General features: G+C 35.5%; 1 protein-coding gene across 1 annotated transcript; it reads right to left on the reverse strand.

The window, feature by feature from the left end:
- Positions 1-5819: 5819 nt before the first annotated feature.
- MS3_00008385 (uncharacterized protein) lies at positions 5820-11692 on the reverse strand (the record flags this gene model as incomplete). The annotated part of the gene is made up of 3 exons (XM_012938517.3): positions 5820-6080; positions 10336-10509; positions 11603-11692. 3 exons carry the CDS (start codon positions 11690-11692, stop codon positions 5820-5822), a joined length of 525 nt encoding a protein of 174 aa, XP_012793971.3.
- Between the last annotated feature and the right edge of the window lie 8594 nt (positions 11693-20286).

Consider the following 20286-nt stretch of genomic DNA (forward strand, 5'->3'; position numbering starts at 1 on the left):
AGACACTGTTTTGGAATTGTATCATTGAATGTTGGTGTTTAAGTGAGTGTTTTAAGGTCGATTATATCGACCTATTAAATGGTATTATAGTGAACGAGAACACAGGCGGCGGCGAGGGGGGAACAATTGAATGTATTTGCACACAAAATTACAATATCTTAGTGAAATCTGAGAACTATACAATAGATAGTTCATTTGCAAAATGTCAATCAATTGTCTCAAACTTGACTGTTCCTTCATTTCCACACCAATAATTCTCTGTTCTCATCCTCTTTCCTTCGATTTTTCTTCAAATCTTCTGCCTCTAGGCATGTAGTGTCGGTTATTGTGTTAAGCCCATATACCTTATTCTAGGTTTCGGACAGACCATTCTATTCATTCTACTTGAGTCACATTCTGGCCTTGTTAATTATTCGCTTATCAATCTTGACTGTTTTTATATGAGCGCGTAGGTGTGTGTACACTTCTTATCCCATTACTGATCACATGACTGTAACTTATTTTTGTGTAACTATAAATATTGATTAACGCTTGACTAAGTGGGAGTTGGCTTATCCGCCATCTACACTGCGCGTCGTTTTGCTTTGTTCTATTCCATTCGCTCCATATACAAAATATATGTATTCAAATGTCCATTCTTGTTATTTGACTTATCAAAATCCGTTATTGACTAACACGATTAAAGTCGATGATTATATACGAGGACAGGCGATAAAAAACATTCACACGATCAAATTGGAGTCAGATCCACGGTCCACTAAAAGCATGTCACTTTCAATTGATGAACCATACTACTTACATATCTGTCAATATTAGTAACACATCACAGTATTACTTAATACCCTCTTTTAGGATACTTACTAGTTTAAATATTTATCTTAATACATTATTTATAAAGGACACCATGATAAATGATCTGTTCACTGAATTATTGCATCATGTAATATATTTAGGTAAAGTTACTAATGATAGTATCCTCATCTACAATCGACATCAGCAACGTCAATAAATATTGAAATCATCATTTAATACCATACCTATTTCACACTATACAATATCATTAATTATCCAAAGTAATACATTCTTTCCTAAAAAGTATAATATGGTGTGATATTATCATTATTATTCGTCGTTTGAACAACAACAACGACAGAAAATAGTTACTCAGATCATACACACAGAAACACATCAGATCAGATCGGATCATTTCTTCAAAACATACAATTTCATTGATGCCGTAAAAAATATTTTCTTTTTTCCAACTTGAATACATATGTGTATGTATTGTTTGTAAATGTTATGATTATAAAATTAATCTAATTAAGATTGTATTGCGGTGTATGCTACTGATGTTGACAGATATAAGTAGTATGTATCATGAATTGAAAGTGAAATGCCTAGCGGCAGAAAGTTAAAAGAAAAAAAAATCGAAGAAGAATGAACGAGAACAGTGAATGATTGATGTAAAAACGAAGGAACAATCAATTTTGAGACGACTGACTGATATTTTGTAAATGAATTATTTAAAAGACTTATATATATGATCGAAGAATATTCTTTCCGATAAATTCTTTCCAGGTTCTACAATTATATATATTCAAATTAATCATCCTCAAAAATGGACAGGTTAAGGGTAAAGTATATCGTTTAAAGCATGTGGATTTAGGATTGTCAAACAAAATAGAATACATTTTAATAGTTGAGATCATGAGTCAACTGGAGCTAGACTACCATGGAAAACCTGAAAGTACTGGACAGCCGTTTTGTCTTATTGTGGAACTCCTCAGCAATGCGAATCTACGATCCGGCCTCGCAAGATTCGAAACCTGGACCTATCAGTCTCACACGCGAGCGCCTAACCTTTAAATTACATAGCCTGCATCCATTGGTGTTAATGTCTAACTTTAATCCACGAAATTGAGCGACACATCCAACATATGCTCACTAGTGACGGTCTATTTTTTATTTATTTATTTAATTGTTTGAACACATAAATATTGGTACAAGAGGGCACCAAATACATATGCGCCACACAAAACAATGAGAATTCGGAGAGAAATAGTAAAAAGAAAGAGAACAATAACGAAGGGATTGGTGTAAGGCAGTGTAATAATAATAACAATACTAATAATAATAATAACAATAATAATAATAATAGTGAGGGAAACAGAAACGTACAATCAGAAGAAATCTTTTAGTTAAGGAAGAAGCAACCATTTTTTATGAAGAAAGTAAAAGAAAGTTACAGCAAGATCGCCACTGGCTTCTATTCTGAGCCATATCTGATAACGTCTTTAACCACTGTGTTGCACCATCTCTCGGACCCCAGCCAGGTAGTCGTGAAGGACCAACAGAAGCCAGCCCTTTGCAGATCTCTTTCATCCCACGACACCATGTCATATACTAACCACCTCTCCGCTTTTTCCAACCAGTCCCAGAGTCGGCAAATAATGCAAGATGTGGAATTCTCAAGGATGAAATTCGTGGAACATGTCCAGGCCACCGAAATCGGTGTTTTAAGATGATGACACCAGTTGCATTATCGTCTCTGTGCCCGAACACACGATACCGAACCTCTGCATTACTAACATGGCGTTGCCACTGGATGTCAGCAATCCTTCGGAGACAGCAATGATCGAACACAGAGAGTCTTCTAACGTCCTCAACTCGGAGAGACCAGGTTTCACAAGCATAGAGCAAAACTGCTCTGACCGACTCGTTGTAGTCCGACCTTTTACAGCCAGACTAACATCACGAAGGCGCCAAAGATGGCCCAGATTGACATAAGCCACTCTGGCTTTCACTATACGTGCATTGATCTCATCACTCACATCCCCACCAGCACTTACGCAGCTACCTAGGTACCCGAACTTCTCGACTACGTCTATCTGCTCACCATCCAGGGTGAGTACAGGATTGGAATCCTGCCAGTCTTGTAGAAGTACTTTGCACTTCGAAGGTGCAAAGCACATACCATACCTACGGACACTGATTCTCAACTGACTAAGTGCGGATTGCATGGCTTGGACATTATCGCACAGTGGGACAATATCGTCCGCATACTCAAGGTCGAGAAGTTGGAGATGTTAGATCCCCAGAACTAACTTGGTAACCAGCACCTTATTTTTGTACATTCATTTTAAAAATTCGAAATTATTGTTTTCGCGCCAAAAACGTTCATTTTTACCTTTACATCGTATTTCCCACTTGGGAGAATCTTAAACGTTATTGGTTCATTGTATCTTTTAGTAGACTACTTTGTAACGCTTGCCAAGGTCAATTTTATATATATATATATATATATATATATATATATATATATATATATATATATATATATATATATATATATACGTTTGATTTGTGCCTGTTGTGATTGCTCTTACTTCTGGCTGCTTAAAGCATATATTTCCGCATTTCGAATTCGGACTTCTCTATCTACTTAGCGGGCCTGGGATGCGTCAGAATAGCTAGCTTTCTATCATTGTGTTACAGAATCTTCATTGCGTTCTCAAGTCAGGCGAACTCGTAATCACTTCAAACATAGCAGACTGTTAACATTTGAAACCGATTGATATTATATCTTGCACACAAAGATGGAACAATCCAATTATTTTTAAGAGAATAAACGGAAATATTTTAAGACCATAAATATACCCAGCAGAAGGGTGATTATATAATGGTTTCCTGGAGACTTAGACGCCGTTAAGGCTTTTTAAAACTGTAACATGAGATTTCAGTTTTATGTTGATATTACAGGTATCTGTTGAGTCGGCTTCCGGAGAACTTCAACGGAGCCTCCAGCGGCCCAAAAGGAGCCGAAGGGTCCTAGCCAATCAGAGTATGATGGAACGTTCTAGAATTCCAACGTGGCGTGCTACTATTGGTCAGTAGTATAATATGTCGTTAACGGATTGGCTGAAATATGATGTTGATTTAACAGACGCCAACATCTATAAATACCTATGATTTTCTGTACAAAAACGAACCTTGGGATAAAGTATTTTCTCCCATACTTGTGTCTTCTCTCTGGTGTTCAAGTCGCTGTGTAAGTCTAGACTGCGGGTTACCAGAATAGCTTAGGAAAACGAATATAGCGTTCGATCGACAAGACATATCAGCACCAAGAACCGTAGTGTATAGAACTATTTCAATGGAAAATTTGCTACCTCATCATGCATAGATCAATCATCTTTGAATAGTTATTAAGTAGATTAGATGATAACAAGTGGATATGAAATTTGTTGGTCCATTTCAGTAGTATATTAGACTTGAGTATAATAAAAAAATAAACTTATATAGTGATATAGTTCTCGTGATTTACTATTATTCCATTTTAATTCACCACTGTTTATAAAGTTCATTTAAAATATTATTCATCGAATGGTAGCCCCTCTGGGGCTACTACCGGTCCCAAGCCCTGATAAAGGAGGAGGGTTAGGCATGCGGCTAGCGACCGCATCCCGTAGAAAACTAACTCGCTAAAAAAAACTCTGACCACAAAAAATAATTCAAACTATTTAAACTCTGTCCTGGGTATTAGAAAGTCTTCATTCAGAAGAGTTATGACGTTCATGGTGAAAGCCGAGCTCTTTCGGAAGTCACGAGGCTGATGTTCCTTCTGACAACTAGAGCAGCCATTAATTTAGGTACATGGAATGTTCGTACAATGTGGGAGATCGGTAGAGCCATCCAAATTTCTGCAGAAATGAAAAGATACAATCAGAAGATGCTTGGAAATCAGTGAAACACATTGGACGCAGGTTGCACAACAAGCACTAGCTTCAGGGGAGTTACTGTTATACTCCGGCCAAGTTATCAGAACACAATACTAATTACCCTCAAATGACCCAGACGAATACCTGTATAATATTTATACTTTCTCAGTCTTATATTCGATTAACCTCAAGGCAAAATCAAGCGCAATACTAAATGAAACATTACTTGATACGGTTGTTTCCATCATTTGTTCGTTTCTTTGGAAGAGAACAATTCCCTCCCCATCTCCCTCCCTCCCTTTCTCTTTATATATATATATATATATATATATATATATATATATATATATGAATGCGCGGATCGGCAAAGCAAGAGCAACATATTTACAATTGAAGAACATCTTGAACTCAAAACATTTGTCAGCCAACATCAAGGTCAGAATTTTCAATTCAAATGTCAACACAATTCTACTGTATCGGGCGGAAACATGAACAACTACGAAAGAAATCATCCAGAAGATACAGGTGTTTATTAACAGTTGTCTACGCAAAATGCTTCGGATCCGTTGGCTAGACGCTATCAGTAACAACCTACTATGGAAAAGAACAAACCAGATCCCAGAGGAGGAAGAAATTAGGAAGAAGCACTGGAAGTGGATTGGACATATATTGAAGAAAGCACGCAACTGTATCACAAAGTAAACCCTTACTTGGAATCCTCAAGGCTAAAGGAGGAGAGGAATACCAAAGAACACATTACGCCAAAAAATGAAGACAGAAATGCGAATGAGTGAACAACAAGTGGTTAGAACTAGAGAGGGAAGGCCCAGAACAGAGTGGGTTGGAGAATGCTGGCAAGTAAGTAAGTAATGGGATGTCAGCAACGGTGGAATCTATAACACACATCTCGTCCTATTTACAACTTGTCAACTGGATACACCTACAATCCCAATTATGTTTTAAGTTCATTCGTTCCAAACAAAACAAAACAATAGTAATTAATTAAAGAATCAATAATATGTATATTTTAAACCAAAAAATACTTATCACAATGCTTAATATATCCAGTCATATTTAAGAATGGAATCAATTACATTTCATTTAATCAATATCTGATTTCTTTGCTGGAACACCACCACTAATAAATGGAATAATTAATTCTGGACCTCTTTTATGTAAATGTGATAATGAAGAAATAGATGGAAGTATACGATGTGGTAATCCATCGTCATCATCATCCATATATGGTACAATTGGCCATCGATAATTAAATGGTAGATAAACAGCATTTAATTCATAAAATTGTTTATTCAATATTAAGATCATAATACAAAATGTTATAAATCCATTGAATGTATAACTCTAAATATAGAAAAGAAAGAAAAGAATTTGGGTCTCATTCTTTGAATCATGGACTGATCTTATTTATTTATTTATTTTAACACATAGATATTGGTACAAGAAGGCACAAAGTACATATGCACCACACAAATCTCATTCGATATGTTTGAGGGCTATGATACTTCCCGGGTGTCCAAACCTTAGCAGGTAGTGAGAAACGCCTCCGGGTGGGCTCGAACCACCAACCTTTCGGTTAACAGCCGAATGCGCTAATCGGTTGAGCCACGGAGGCGATCTTAGTTAGGCAATCATTAATAATCGGAAAGCACTGAAAAACTTGTTTTTTCCCATTTCAAGGTACGGATCAATCACTTCACTAGGATTCGAGCTCACAACTTTAACGTTTTCGGGATAATGATTATTCTTTAAGCCATTGATCGCAGATTGAATGGTGTATATACTTTTTGTTTAACAAATTATGATCATGTTATCACTAGTAACCGTCTTCGAGATGGAATTTCAGGAGTTTCATTAAGATACTATGACCAATGAAGTTCAAATGTATCAGGTTTGAGTCAGTTAACACTTCAGATAATTGAAAATGCTCTGGATCCGTGATCTATTTATCAAAAGTTCTCCTCGAGAGCTAAAGGTCTTGGATTCTATCTACTATATATGCTTGTGCATTTCTAAAGTGTTCCAAATTAAGAGAACACAGCTAACCAGTACTTCTTGTCTTTGAATCGTTATCCAACAATAACACGTCCGTGACGAGAACTATGGAATTATAAAACTTATATATAACTTCATTTCTGTAGGAAATCGATTTGTTTACTGAATTTTATTGAGAAATATCGTGACAGAATAAATCACACATACCATATGTTATTTATAATGGAAAGAACATTAATAATTGAATGGATTTTCCAAATTTTATTTATTTTATTTCATTTGAACACATAAATATTGGTACAAAGAGGCACTGAATACATATGCGCCACACAAATCACTTGATTTGTGTATGGGCTGTGATACTGCCCAGGGGGTGTCATACCAACAACCTTCAAACTAAAAGTCTGATCCACAAGGCAAGGGGACAACTTCAGGAGATACAGTCCCATGGTAACAGGTCACCAACACCAGGTTCGTACACCATTGGCTGCTACAGGATCCTGGGGCCCATGTGCATCATTGATTTGGAGTCAGGGTTTTCCAACTCCCCTAGGTGGACTCTCAGTATCCACTAACACGATTAAAGCGCCGGGTGTTAGCTTTCCGTTCTCTCAATTTCGTAAACAACACCCCCACTACAAGAAGGCAGTGAGTAGAACTTCCTTGGTAGTGACTGTATACGCGGGGCCATGTGAGAGCATTTTGAGAAGGAGAGTAGACTCTCCCCAACCTCGACCGTACCAGAGCATTTCAAAATTGACCCGTCATCATATACAGTGTCTGCAGATAATTAGCGATTGACTAAAGAAGAACACTCTCCCACAAACTATTGAATTAAATTCTACTCAAGATCTGTTTTATTGATAAGATAACGCAAAAATTCCAAATCCCATCACCATTTTTAATTTGAACCTAGTTAATTTAAAAAAAACCCAATGGGTAGTTGTTTTTCTTCATTAAAATATGTTAGACCATTGACATTGTCTGTGTTTTACTAGATCTATATGTAAATGTTTTAAGCTTCTGTCATTATTTAAATAACCAACGGTACAGATTCTTAACAGGTTTACCAACTTACTGATCACTATGTTGTGATAAACATCATTTTAATTTAACACTTCAGTGTTGATCAAATTCTACCGTTCAGTTTACAATGTGGTTACTAGTCTAAATGACTCAATATTGTGTACAGGTGGTTGAAAGTATTCAGAAGGAATTCTAGTTTCTTGAGGGGAGTTAATACTCTCCATGAGAGGTGGAATATTACTAACTACGTTCAATTTCCATCAAGTATTGTATTCATATACCTGTTACGTTATTTTCTTTCCTTTTTTTTAGTATATTTAGAACTATACTACTTTATAATAGCCAGTAGTTCATCTTATTTACGATATTATTTCGAGAACTTTTATCATATAAAATGTTCAGTGAAATGATGGATAGTGGCTAGCCGTGGAATCCAGGACGCGCGTTTCGTCCTTTTTGTGACTCGTCAGCTGGATGAACCTGCATCTCAGAGTTGATATTCACTCTCACACTCGAACCCAGTAATATTCATTTCAAACGCCATCGCGTTGTCTACTTAGCTACTGAGTCCTGATAGCCACTATCTTGTGCAATGGGATGAATTTAAATTCACTTGGTATTGTTTGGTTTGTATCTTCCCATTGAGGTTTAAGACTGAAATTGATGTTAAGTTAAATGACCATGGTAAACACCTATACTTTTGTTTGATATTTAGTTTCATTTTTCAATGTCGATTACCGGTTATTCATAACTATCTTTATTGTACAAAATTTATTACACTCTGAAACATTATTTAAGTCACTCTTCTAATTCCTAAGATGTATTCAAAGTTTTCGATTCCATTCATCATTTATTCATTAAAATAAAACCCTTATAATATTATGCAATAATATTTGAAATAAAATGAATATTCCTACGTTCTTATAGGAATTCAACACATGGATTCAAGCATTATTACAGCCATGTATGAGTATAACATTTATTGGTTTCAGTATGAATCAAGTATGGATATTATTAGTCATCAGAATCAAGTAGTACATGGATGTAATACATAAAATGTGCATTTTCAGTGTGCAATTTGAATGTAAGAATCATCAAGTTTTCATATCCTGAAAAGAACTATTTCAGTTCATTGAACTAGTTCATGTGAAATAAACTGTTTCATCATAACTGATTACAGTAGACTTGGTATTCAGTTAGTTTAACTGGGCACCAAAGGTTTCATTGATATGTAATTAAAGCAATGGACAATTGAAATAACTCACAAGCAATATCATATGTCAAAATACGACAGACTAAAAACTATGCTTCATACATTTTCTATTTCATTACTTTACTACTTATAAGTAGTTAATAATAATGTTTATAAATGCAATTACAATGGTTGAGATCATGAGTCGATTGAAGCTAGACAATCATAGAAAACATGGAAGCACTTGACGGTTGTTTCATCCTATTCTGGGACTTCTCAGCAGTGTGGATCTACAATCCCGCCTAGCGAGATTCGAATCCAGGACCTATAAATCTCGCTCGTGAACGCTTAACCTTTAGACCACTGAGCCGACCGGTATCCAATGGTGTTAATGTCTAACTCTAACCAATCCATGGGGCGGACATCATGGATATGCACTGTTGAAGAGTCCCATGCTAGGACATAAGCGGCAGTCTAGTACTACCGGGTTTTCCATAGTGGTCTAGCTTCAATTAACTCATGAATTCAATTATTAAATTATTCTTAATCACCAGGAATTAGAATGTGAAGTCATCACTAAAATGACAATAAATGTCTCATAATAAATATATGTCTTTTCTCATGACAACATAATTGAAATGAATAGAGGGTGTATAAAACATCAAATGGTAGAATCAATTATATAATTAAATTGCTTTATTTATATTATATTGTTTAATTGTTTGTTTGGTTTTCATCAGATTTTCATTGTCAGTAGTATATTTTTCTTTTCTTTTCAATTCACTTGTGAAATTTCAAACAAAATTAATTTTATAAAATTGATTTGAAGAAAATTAAAAAACAAACAACATGGCAGATAATGTTGCTATGACATAATTGTCAAAATGACGGATGATGATTATGTAACACAATGATCTAGTTTAAATAGAAAACATTCGTGGGATACATTGGAATTTCCACATAGAAAGGGGGGGGGTTGTGAAGATTGTAATAATTTGGATTCATGAGTCAATCAAAGCTGGATCACCAGTGAAAACTTAGAAGCACTGAACAGTTGTTTACGTCCTAGTATGGGATTCATCAACTGTGTAAATCTACGATCTCGCCTTGTGAGATTCGAATCCAGGACCTCTAGACTGCTAAGCCGGCATCCTGATAGCTATAACAACAATCCTTGACTCACATGTACTTTGCCTTAAATCTGGCCAATTCTATGGATTAGTAATTTGGATATGAGATAATCATAGAGTACCTGATGAGAAATTCATTGAAATGAATATTCTTCATTCATATAATTGTGTTTTATTGACCATTTAAAAGATCATCACATTTAAATACTAATAAATTATTTCACTAGGTGAGATCATGAGTCAATTGAAGCTAAACCATCATGGAAAACCTGGAGGCACTGTATGGCCGTTTCGTCCCATCGTGAGACTCCTCAGCAGTGCGTATCCATAATCCCACCCCATGAAATCCGAACAAAGAACTTATCGGTCTTGCGCGTGAACGTGTAATCTCTAGACCACTGAGCTGGCCAGCATCCAACGTTGTTAATGTCTAACTTCAACTAATCCATGAAATTGAGCGACACATCCATCATTGTCTTGAGTGAGTTACTATCTCACAACAGACTTGGTTAAATTACTTCAGAATTTTAGTTGTTTTATGTAAAGGAAATAAAATGCGATTAAAACATGAAACGTTTAGTTTTTTTTTCCAGTGAAACAAATAATAACCTCTATTTTTAAGGTGTGCATTAATGTATGAGGTTTGTAGACATTGTCAAAATGTATAGTTAGCATAAGGAATTGATCATAAGTAAGCGATAAGAATCATGAAGTACTAGACATTTATTTCCTTCAATCTCCATCAATCCACATTTATAGTAATAATAATCTTGTTCTCATTAGTAGTAAATACATTTGAGAGATAGTTCTTAGAGTTTTAATGCGAATCTGTAACCATAGGAGTTTTGTTATGTTCTATACTAGTCAGTTACTTACTAATAACTCGATTCGATTCAATTTAGATGTATAATTTATCAACTATTGAATCATTTTTCTAAAGGACAAATGTTCATAGACAGATTTGAAAGTTCTACGTTTGATGGTTGATGGATATGGATTAATTAAGTAGTCTCATTCTATCATGAAACTATATCAGTATTTAATCAATTTCACCCAGACTATCTATTTTTTTTAGGTTGCATTAAGTTTATTTGGTGTAACTGATGAAATGTTTGGTAGATATTGATTTATTTAGCTTTTTTTTAAAGAATGTTTTTCGTTGACATGGCAACTGAATATAATAACAACTTTCCCTGTTGATTCACTGTATGGTGTATGTTACTTATGTCGGTTGATATAAGTAGCACGTAACACCTATCGGATGTGGAAACCCTGACAGCAGAAGGCTAAGGAGATAAAGTTGAAGAGAATAGAAACAGAAATAGAAAGCAATTGCAAATAGAAAGAATCCTACAGAATGTGAGAGACAGATGATTGAAATTTGCAAATGAAGTATTCAATGTATGTTTCTTATATTTTACTAATGAATCCTGTAGTTCTGTATAATATTAGATTGGCCATCCCTAACTGTGTTCTCGTACGTTACAGGACCAACTTGTGTATGATTAAAGAAAGTAAATAACTTTGTAAATCGCTCTTGAAGTTTGCTCGTTTGATGATGCATTAGGGACAAATGATGCAATACTTGTATAACGTCTATGATATAAGTACATAACACATATTTAAAGCATTCAGTTTCCTAATACATATGAACAGTATTATGAAGTAGTTACTCAGTGAATTTGTGTAATCTTCAACATACTACTTTGTTAATACTATGATAAACACGAATTAGTTAATTCATGTATAATTAGCTAAACGTCTTTAAAGATATGTATTTATTAAGAACAAAGAATTTCTAGTGAGAAGCAGTGACCAGTGGGGTTCAGCGTAGTCGATTGTGAGATAGTAACTCACTGATAACAATGGTGGATGTGTCGCTCAATTTCGTGGATTAGTTGAAGTTAGACATTGACATCGTTGGATGCCGACTCAGTGGTCTAATGGTTAAGCGCTCGCACGTGAGACTAATGTGTCCTGGGTTCGAGTCTTGTGGGGGTGGAATTGTGGATGCGCACTGCTAAGGAGTCCCATACAAGGACGAAACGGCCGTCCTGTGCTTCCAAGTTTTCTATGGTGATCTACTTTCAACTGGCTCATGATCTCAACTATTGAAATATAATAACTTAACTCAATTGGCTTGCAAACAAAAAAATGAAAATACAATATTAAACAATGTTTTAGTTTACATTAATAACTGCTGTTAACTTCACCTGTAGGTATTCTGGGGCTACTTCAGGTTTCAAGCAAAGGTAAAAGAGGTGGGTCAGCGATGTGGTCAGTAACTTCATTCCGCAGAAAACTACCTTACTAAAAAACAACGCTAACCAGAATAAACGAATGAAAGCAGACATGAAGAGGATCGATAACAACTGGAAACAATAGGAAAGGATTGACCAGTACAGAGCTGGATAAGAATCTTGGTGAACGGCCTATGCTTCTCTATGAGGTCTAATAGGTGTAAATAAGTAATTAATAATTGCCATTAGTTATAATTTCAGTAAAAGCTCATGTGTATTATGTTGCAGGATAAATATGACAAAATGACAAAACATAACACAATAACCAAAAATGGATAGTGGTTGGTAGTGAACTACAGGACCTCTGTTTCTTCCTATTTGGGACTCGTCAGCTAGATGCTATATCACCCGAGTTGACGTCCACTCCGGAAAACGAACCCAGTAATGTTCGCCTCAAATGCCACCGCGTTATCCACTTAGCTACTGAGTCCTGATAGCAACTAGCTTGTGCGATGGGGTGAAGTCTAATTCACTTAGTATTGTTTACTTGTATCTTCCCATTGTTATTTATGACGGTAGTTGATCAGCCTTTTGTTGGCATATGTACGTCCTGTGCGGACTGCTTAGATATTGCCTTGGAAAGATATAGGCAAACATTACCAAATGAATAACACCATAAGATTTGAAAAAATTGTTCTACTTTTTTGGGCTGTTGTTACTTCCTTGATGAATTAATACCTCTATTTATATGATGTTTTACTAACAAGCAACCCCTATAATGATAATTAACATGTGCTCACTAGTGGCTAGCTTCTTGAGGGAATTCTCAGAGTTCTAGTGAGAAGCCGTGACCAATGGAGCAAATCCGGTAGAGACAGATATCTACCTCAATACAATAGAAGATGGTCGCACAATTTCATGGATCGGTTGATGTTAGACACTTACACCACTGAATGTCGGCTCGGTGATCAAGTAGGTTGAGCGTTCGCGTGCGGGACTGGAGGCCCTGGGTTCGAATCCCGCAAGCGGGATCATGGATGCGTACTGCTGAGGAGTCCCACAATAGGATGAAACGGGCGCCCAGTGCTTCTAGGTTTCCAACGGCAGTTTAACATTAGTCGGTTCGTGATCTTAATCACAAACAAAATGATTAAAATGTTTACAAAAATGAAAACATTCTATACTTATTATGAATAAAAACATTTTTATCAGAAGGGGTTTTGTGATTTTAGAAATTTCACTGATCGAAATCATGATTCAATTGAAGCTAGATCCCTATGGAAAATATGGAAGCACTAGGCTTCTGTTTCGTTCTATTGTAGGACTCCACAGGAGTGCGAATCCACGATCCCGTCTCGCAAGGTTCGAACTCAGGACCTTCTGAGGAGTCCCATGCTAGGACGAAACGGCCGTCCAATGCTTCTAGGTTTTCCATGGTTGTCTAGCTTCAATTGACTCATGATTACAATCAATGAAAAACATTTTTGATAAATTTTATATTTTAAAATAGTTCCACAGAGTTTGAATTCAAATTATAAACATTAACTGATATCATCAGAAAACATCATAGAAACAATCTAGTCCATTATAGTTTAATGGATATATTTAATGTTTAATTATAAAATATAAACTTGATCTTAATCAAAAACTATTGATTCTTTAATAAACAAGTTATCAACTAGTAACTTAACTGAAATCTATATGTATGTAATTAAATTTCAATTTACTATAATGCTAAGTCAATTAAACGAAAAAAGAAAAGAAAAAAAACTTATTTCAATAGTTAAGATCATGAGTCAATTAAAACTAGATCACCATGGAAAACATGGAAGCACTGGGCTACTGTTTCGTTCTCTTGTGGGACTCCACAGAAATAAGGATCCACGATCCCGCCTCCCAGGACTCGAACCCAGGACCCACTAGCCTCGCGCACGAACACGTAACCTCTAGACTACTGAGCTAGCCAGCATCCAACGGTGTTAATGTTTAACTTCAACTAATCCATGGAATTGAGCGACACATCCACCATTTTCTTCAGTGTGTTATTATCTCACAACAGACCCGGCTGAACTTCACTGCTCACTGCTTCTCACTAGAACTCCAGGATATACCCCTTTGAAGCTATTCACTAGTGAGCATATGTGGATTAATATCAGAAGGGTTTTTGTGGGTATTATAGTAATTTTAATAGTTGAGATCATGAGTCAGATGAAGCTGGATCACAATGGAAAACCTGGAAGCACTGAATGGCCGTTTCGTCCTATTGTAGGACTACTCAGTAGTGCGCATAACAATATTCAATGAATGTTTTGAAATTGAAAACTTTCCCTTTCTATTAAGTTGATAGAAAAAAATTAATAAATTGTGTGTGTATATATAAGATATTGATTCAACCTCATCTTTCTTTTATATATTACCACCACTGAATGAACTACTTCTATGAATCCGGTGTTCATTTTGTTGTGACAATGAGGTATAGCAACTTGGACCGATGTACATATGTGCCTGGTCTTACGTTGTAGCTGACTGACTGACTGACCTTAAAGTATTAACAGAATGATTTGCCCTATGCACGCAGTGAAATACCAGTAAAAAAACCTAAACTACATTTTATGAATCCACTTAGATTACATAATAAAGGAATGATGGCGAAGCTGTAATTTATGGTCGACGTTTGAGCGACGCCAAAATGACCTTGAGAGTGACTACCTATTTACTAGGGCTAAATGAGGGTTATAAAGCAGTGTGAGAAATTGGAATTATGATTCACAGTTGATGGTTAGGGTTAGGAATTTAGATTTATGATTTTTCATCATGAACCGAGATCAGCTAAAATACCAAGACTTTATTAAGCCAAATGGTTAAATGAGTTTCGCACCAAAATCCGAAACCTTTTATCGTAAACCTGATTGGTTCGTACATAAATTATAGTCTTGCCGGAAAGCTAATCAATCGGAGATTATGGTCGAGTGCATAAAACGATCATGAATAGCATTCGGTCACATTGAGAATTTCGAAGTTGTTGTGCTCTATACACTTTTTCGCCATACACACTTCGTAATGTGAAGGTTAGTATAAAAACTTTATACAAGTGAGTATAATATAACTTGTATCATAAAATAGTGTTCTTTGTGAAAATGAGAAGGCGTTTGACAATGTGGATAGGAGAACATTATGGAAACTTTTTCGACACTATGTAGTGAGTAGCTGAAAAAGTCATCAACATCTTCCGGAATTCATATGACGGAATATACTACAAGATGGTGCACGGAGGACAGCTGATACATGCATTCTGAGTGAGAACCGGAATCAGCCAACGCTGCGTATTCTTCTCCTTCCTCTTTCTTATGGTAGTTGATTGGATTATGATGATCTTGAATCTGAGGGAAGGCACCGAATACAATGGACAGCTCAGAATGAATTAGAAGATTTGGACTTCACAGATATCCCAGCGCTTCTATCTCATACACACTAACAAGTGCAGATGACGACAACTATTGTAGCTGCAGCCTCTGCATCAGTAGACCTCAAAATACCCAAATGAAAAACGAAGATCCTCAAATACAACACAGAGAACACCAACTCAATCACACTTCATGGAGAAGCTCTGGAAGATTTGTTATCCTTCACGTACCTGATCAGCATCATCGATGAAGTAGAATGACCTAATGCAAACGTGAAGGCGAGGATTGCAAAGCAAGGGCCGCATTCCTACAATTGAAGAACACATGAAACTCAAAACTTTCAACCAACATCAAAGTCAGAATCTTCAATACGAACGTCAAGACATTTCTACAGTAAAGAGTTGAAACGCGGAGAACTTCCACAACCATCATCAAAATATACAAGTATTTATAAACAATTGTCTATGCAAGATACTGAAAGTCCGTTGGTCTTATACCATCAACAACAGTCTACTGTGAAAGAGAACAAACGAACCACCAGCTGAGGAGGGAATTAAGAAAAGACTTTGAAAGTGGGTAGGACACATTGTAGTAAGTCCATTCAACTACTGTATTATTTATCTGCTCACTGTAATTTAGACACTTAATCCACTATGTAAATTTTTGTAAGAGTATGATTGAGCACATTTCTGCACAACAATTTTCAATCTATTCTTCTATTGGTTGTAATACACAGACAATCAATAATTTATCCATAGATGATTAACACTCAAAAATATGTATGGATTTTTGACACTCGCACTCGCACTCACACATACACACACACACACACCTGTTTCCCCTGTGTGCTTGCTTCGTGTACGCTTGCGGATTTTACCGGTGTTAAGGCTTTTGAATAATCCCGAGTAAATCAATAATTAAACCAGGAGATTTAGCCTGCATTAAATACTGAGTTAACGAGATACTATTTATTGGAATCAGATATAGGGGAAATTAGCCTCTACAAACTTGGTGAGCCCGACGTGATTCGAACATGCAACCTTCTGAAATTAGCCTCTACAACATATTGAAGAAATCACCAAACTACATCACGAGGCAAGCTCTAATTTGGATTCCTGAAAGGAAACAAAAAAGAGAAAGGCCAAAGAACACACTACGTTGGGAATTGAAAGCAAACATGAAAAGGATGAATGGCCCACTGTAAAGAACTGGAGAGGATTGCTCAGGACAGTGTTGTATGAAGAGGGTTGGTTTGCGGCCTATGTTCCTCCACGAGGGGTAACAGGCGTAAGTAAGTAAGTAAGTGAAAATATTACAGAATAATACAAATACTAAACAGATGTTTAATTTTCATTTATTGATATATACTATCTAATATATAAGTAATATCTACTTATAACCTGACAAAGAGTCGAACTCAAACTTTTCAGATGTTCTCAAGAATTCAACAAAACTTAGTTACTAAGTCACTTATCAATATTTTACATTTACAATTACAAGTTATAGTAATCTTCTGTTAATACCATTATACATATATACGCTATTTCTTATCTATTATAGGGGGCTAACTTCCAGTATTTCTTTTGATGTAAACATATTAGTTGATTCTTCAAACTGAATTGATAATTTTGTTACTATGAACGTAGAAAAAAATTTTTGTTTTTTTGTTTAATACCAAAAGACGACTAAAACAAATGTCTCCCCTTCAGATCTTTGTTTCTACGAACTAATTCTTTCTTTTTGTATTATATCCTTATATACAATGTTTCTTTTATATATTACTATCATTGAATTAACTACTTCTATGCATTTGATGTTCATCTTAATGTACTAATGTGTAAGGTGTGGCAACTTAGACCGGTACATATATATATGTAACTGGTCCTACGTTGTAACTGACTGACTGACTGACTGAAAAACTATATTATACAAACCATATTTACACTTTATGTGAATTCTTTCTTCCTTTTTTGTTGTTGTAATTCTTGCAAATTAATGAATATTTTATTTGGTACACCTAACTCCTTTAGTCAACTTAAAGGGAGTAAGAATAAAGATTGGAATAGAATAACATAGATTCATTTTCTTTCATTAGTTACTTATAATCTGTGATGGTTGAAAGTTTTAATTGCAGAACAGATTGAAATTACTTACATTGATGAGCACATATTACTATATAGTATAACAAGGATGGATAGTAACAATGGATTAAAAAGCTAGAAATAAATGGTTACGTAATGATTAAACGTTGCTATATTATACTATACTATTGTTGGGGACGTTAGATCCCCAGAAATCACTTGAGAAAGGACCTCAGTTTGTAATTTTATTTAGAAAATTTGAATTTCCTTGTTTTCGCGCCAAAGGTGCTCTTGTCACCTTCATGTCGTATTTCCCATTGGGAAATATCTTATATGTTATTGGTCCGTTGCGTCGTTTAGTATGCTGTTCGGTAACTCTCCCCCAAGGACGGTTTTGCACTGTATATATATACGTTTTGAATTGTGTTTGTTGTGATCGCTCGTTTCTGGCTCTTTTGCAGAATATAATTTCCATTCCAAACTTGGGCTTCTCCCTCTATTTAGCGGGTCTGGAACGTATCAATAGCTAGATTACTGGTCTTTGGTCACCGAGTCTTTTTCTCGTTCGCAGATTAGGTGAACTCGTGAAAGCTTCACACCTAGCAACTATTGAATTTCTAGCAAATTGTAACTAAATACACTTATATAAGTAGTTAAAATCTATATTGTAATTATAATCTTTTAGTATTATAAGTAATAAGCAGCTGATGAAAACTTAACTAAAGGAAGTGAATTCAAGAGATCTCATACAAATCTTTGTTCTTACTCTTACAGTGAACGCTACTCGTAAGATTGCATGTAAGTAGTTTCTTGTGGGATATCACTTCAAAGTTTTCGGATAGAGTAAAGATTCTTAGTGTAGTGAAAGTACAGCATTGATAGAATACTTGGAAACCAGATGAGATGACTGTTTAGATTCTGTAACATACTAAAAGATCTAAATAGATCATTGAATGTTATGTATATGTATTATATATATTAATTACTCAAAGTGTTCCTTCTATCTATTACCTTCTTTTAGGCTTTTTTTCAATATTATATTTCACCCAGCTTTATCCATTCATTAGAACAAAAACTATTTACAGGATAAGTTCAATTCAATATGTTGATTTACTACTTATTAGTAGTTGACAAAATAGTTAAAGAGTAATGTATAATGTTGAATAAAGATTTGACATCCTTGTTAGTTCAGTAACATGAGATGAACATTTAAAACGAGGCTAAAATATCATAATATGAAGAATAGGACACAAAATATGTATTATTTAACGTGGGTAAGTTTGATGCGTATTTCAATGTTGAAAGAATGTAGAGAAGGTCATGTTACAATTAATAATATCAGAAGCGGTTTTTGTAGATATTATAGTAATCTCAATAGTTGAGATAATGAGTCAATTGAAGCTAGACCACCATGAAAAACCTGGAAGCACCGAAGGGCCATTTTGTCCTAGTATCTCTTCCTGTACGATCCTGCCTGGAGAGATTCGGACCCATGACTTATTAGTCTCGCGTGCGAGCGCTTAACCACTTAACCACTGAGGAGGTGTTAATCAACATATGCACAATAGTGACCGGCTTCAAGAGACTGATAAATCAGCGAGACGAGGTCCTGGATGCGCACTTCTGGTGAGTCCCACAACAGGACGAAACAGCCATCCAGTGCTTTCAGGTTTTCCATGCTGGTCAAGCTTCAATTGATTCATGATCTCAACTATTAAAATTACAGTTAATAATAATCAAACTTAAGAACAAAAGGATCACGTGATCTTGAACTTTATTCATTCTCTAAAATTTATTTGGTTTTTTACTTAAAATTGTATAGTACTACATAGAATTTCGATTTGTTTGTTGTTTGTGAGTAGCTGTGAAATAGCATGATTGAATAAGAGTCTGATCAGTTGCAGTCTTATACATCAATGGAGACATTCAATTTAGCAATACCAAGTGAATTTGAACTTCACCCCATTGCACAAGCTAGTGGCTATCTGGAATCGGTGAGAAAATTGATAAGGCGACGGTGTTTGAAAGGAGCGATACTGGGTTCGAGTCTCAGAGTGAACATCTGGTTTTTGATACAGGTAGATCCACATGATGAGTCTCACATAGGACGAAACGCTAGTCAACTAAAAGACTGAAAACGCAAGCTAGCAGATGTCGACTATATACTCTGGAAATATTATCCTTGGGATTTGAACTTTAATTATCAGGTTTCCTCTTGTGACCACACTTCTGAGAAGTTCTGTGTTCTACGTTTTTCTCCTATTCTTGATTTTTGTTTTTTTTCTTATTCTACACCAATTATCATTAATGCTAACATACGATATGCATATTGGTTGAAAATAATAATTGGACGAAAGGTGCATCCTGGATTCCTCTGCTAGCCACTATTCATCTTTACTTTAAAAAAGGCTTTTGACTTATGGCTATAGCAGGGAAATCCGTACAAGATGCATATATGCCAACAAGAGACTGATCAATTGCA

Source organism: Schistosoma haematobium, chromosome 6 (genome assembly GCF_000699445.3).
Source record: "Schistosoma haematobium chromosome 6, whole genome shotgun sequence".
Classification (NCBI taxonomy): domain Eukaryota; kingdom Metazoa; phylum Platyhelminthes; class Trematoda; order Strigeidida; family Schistosomatidae; genus Schistosoma; species Schistosoma haematobium.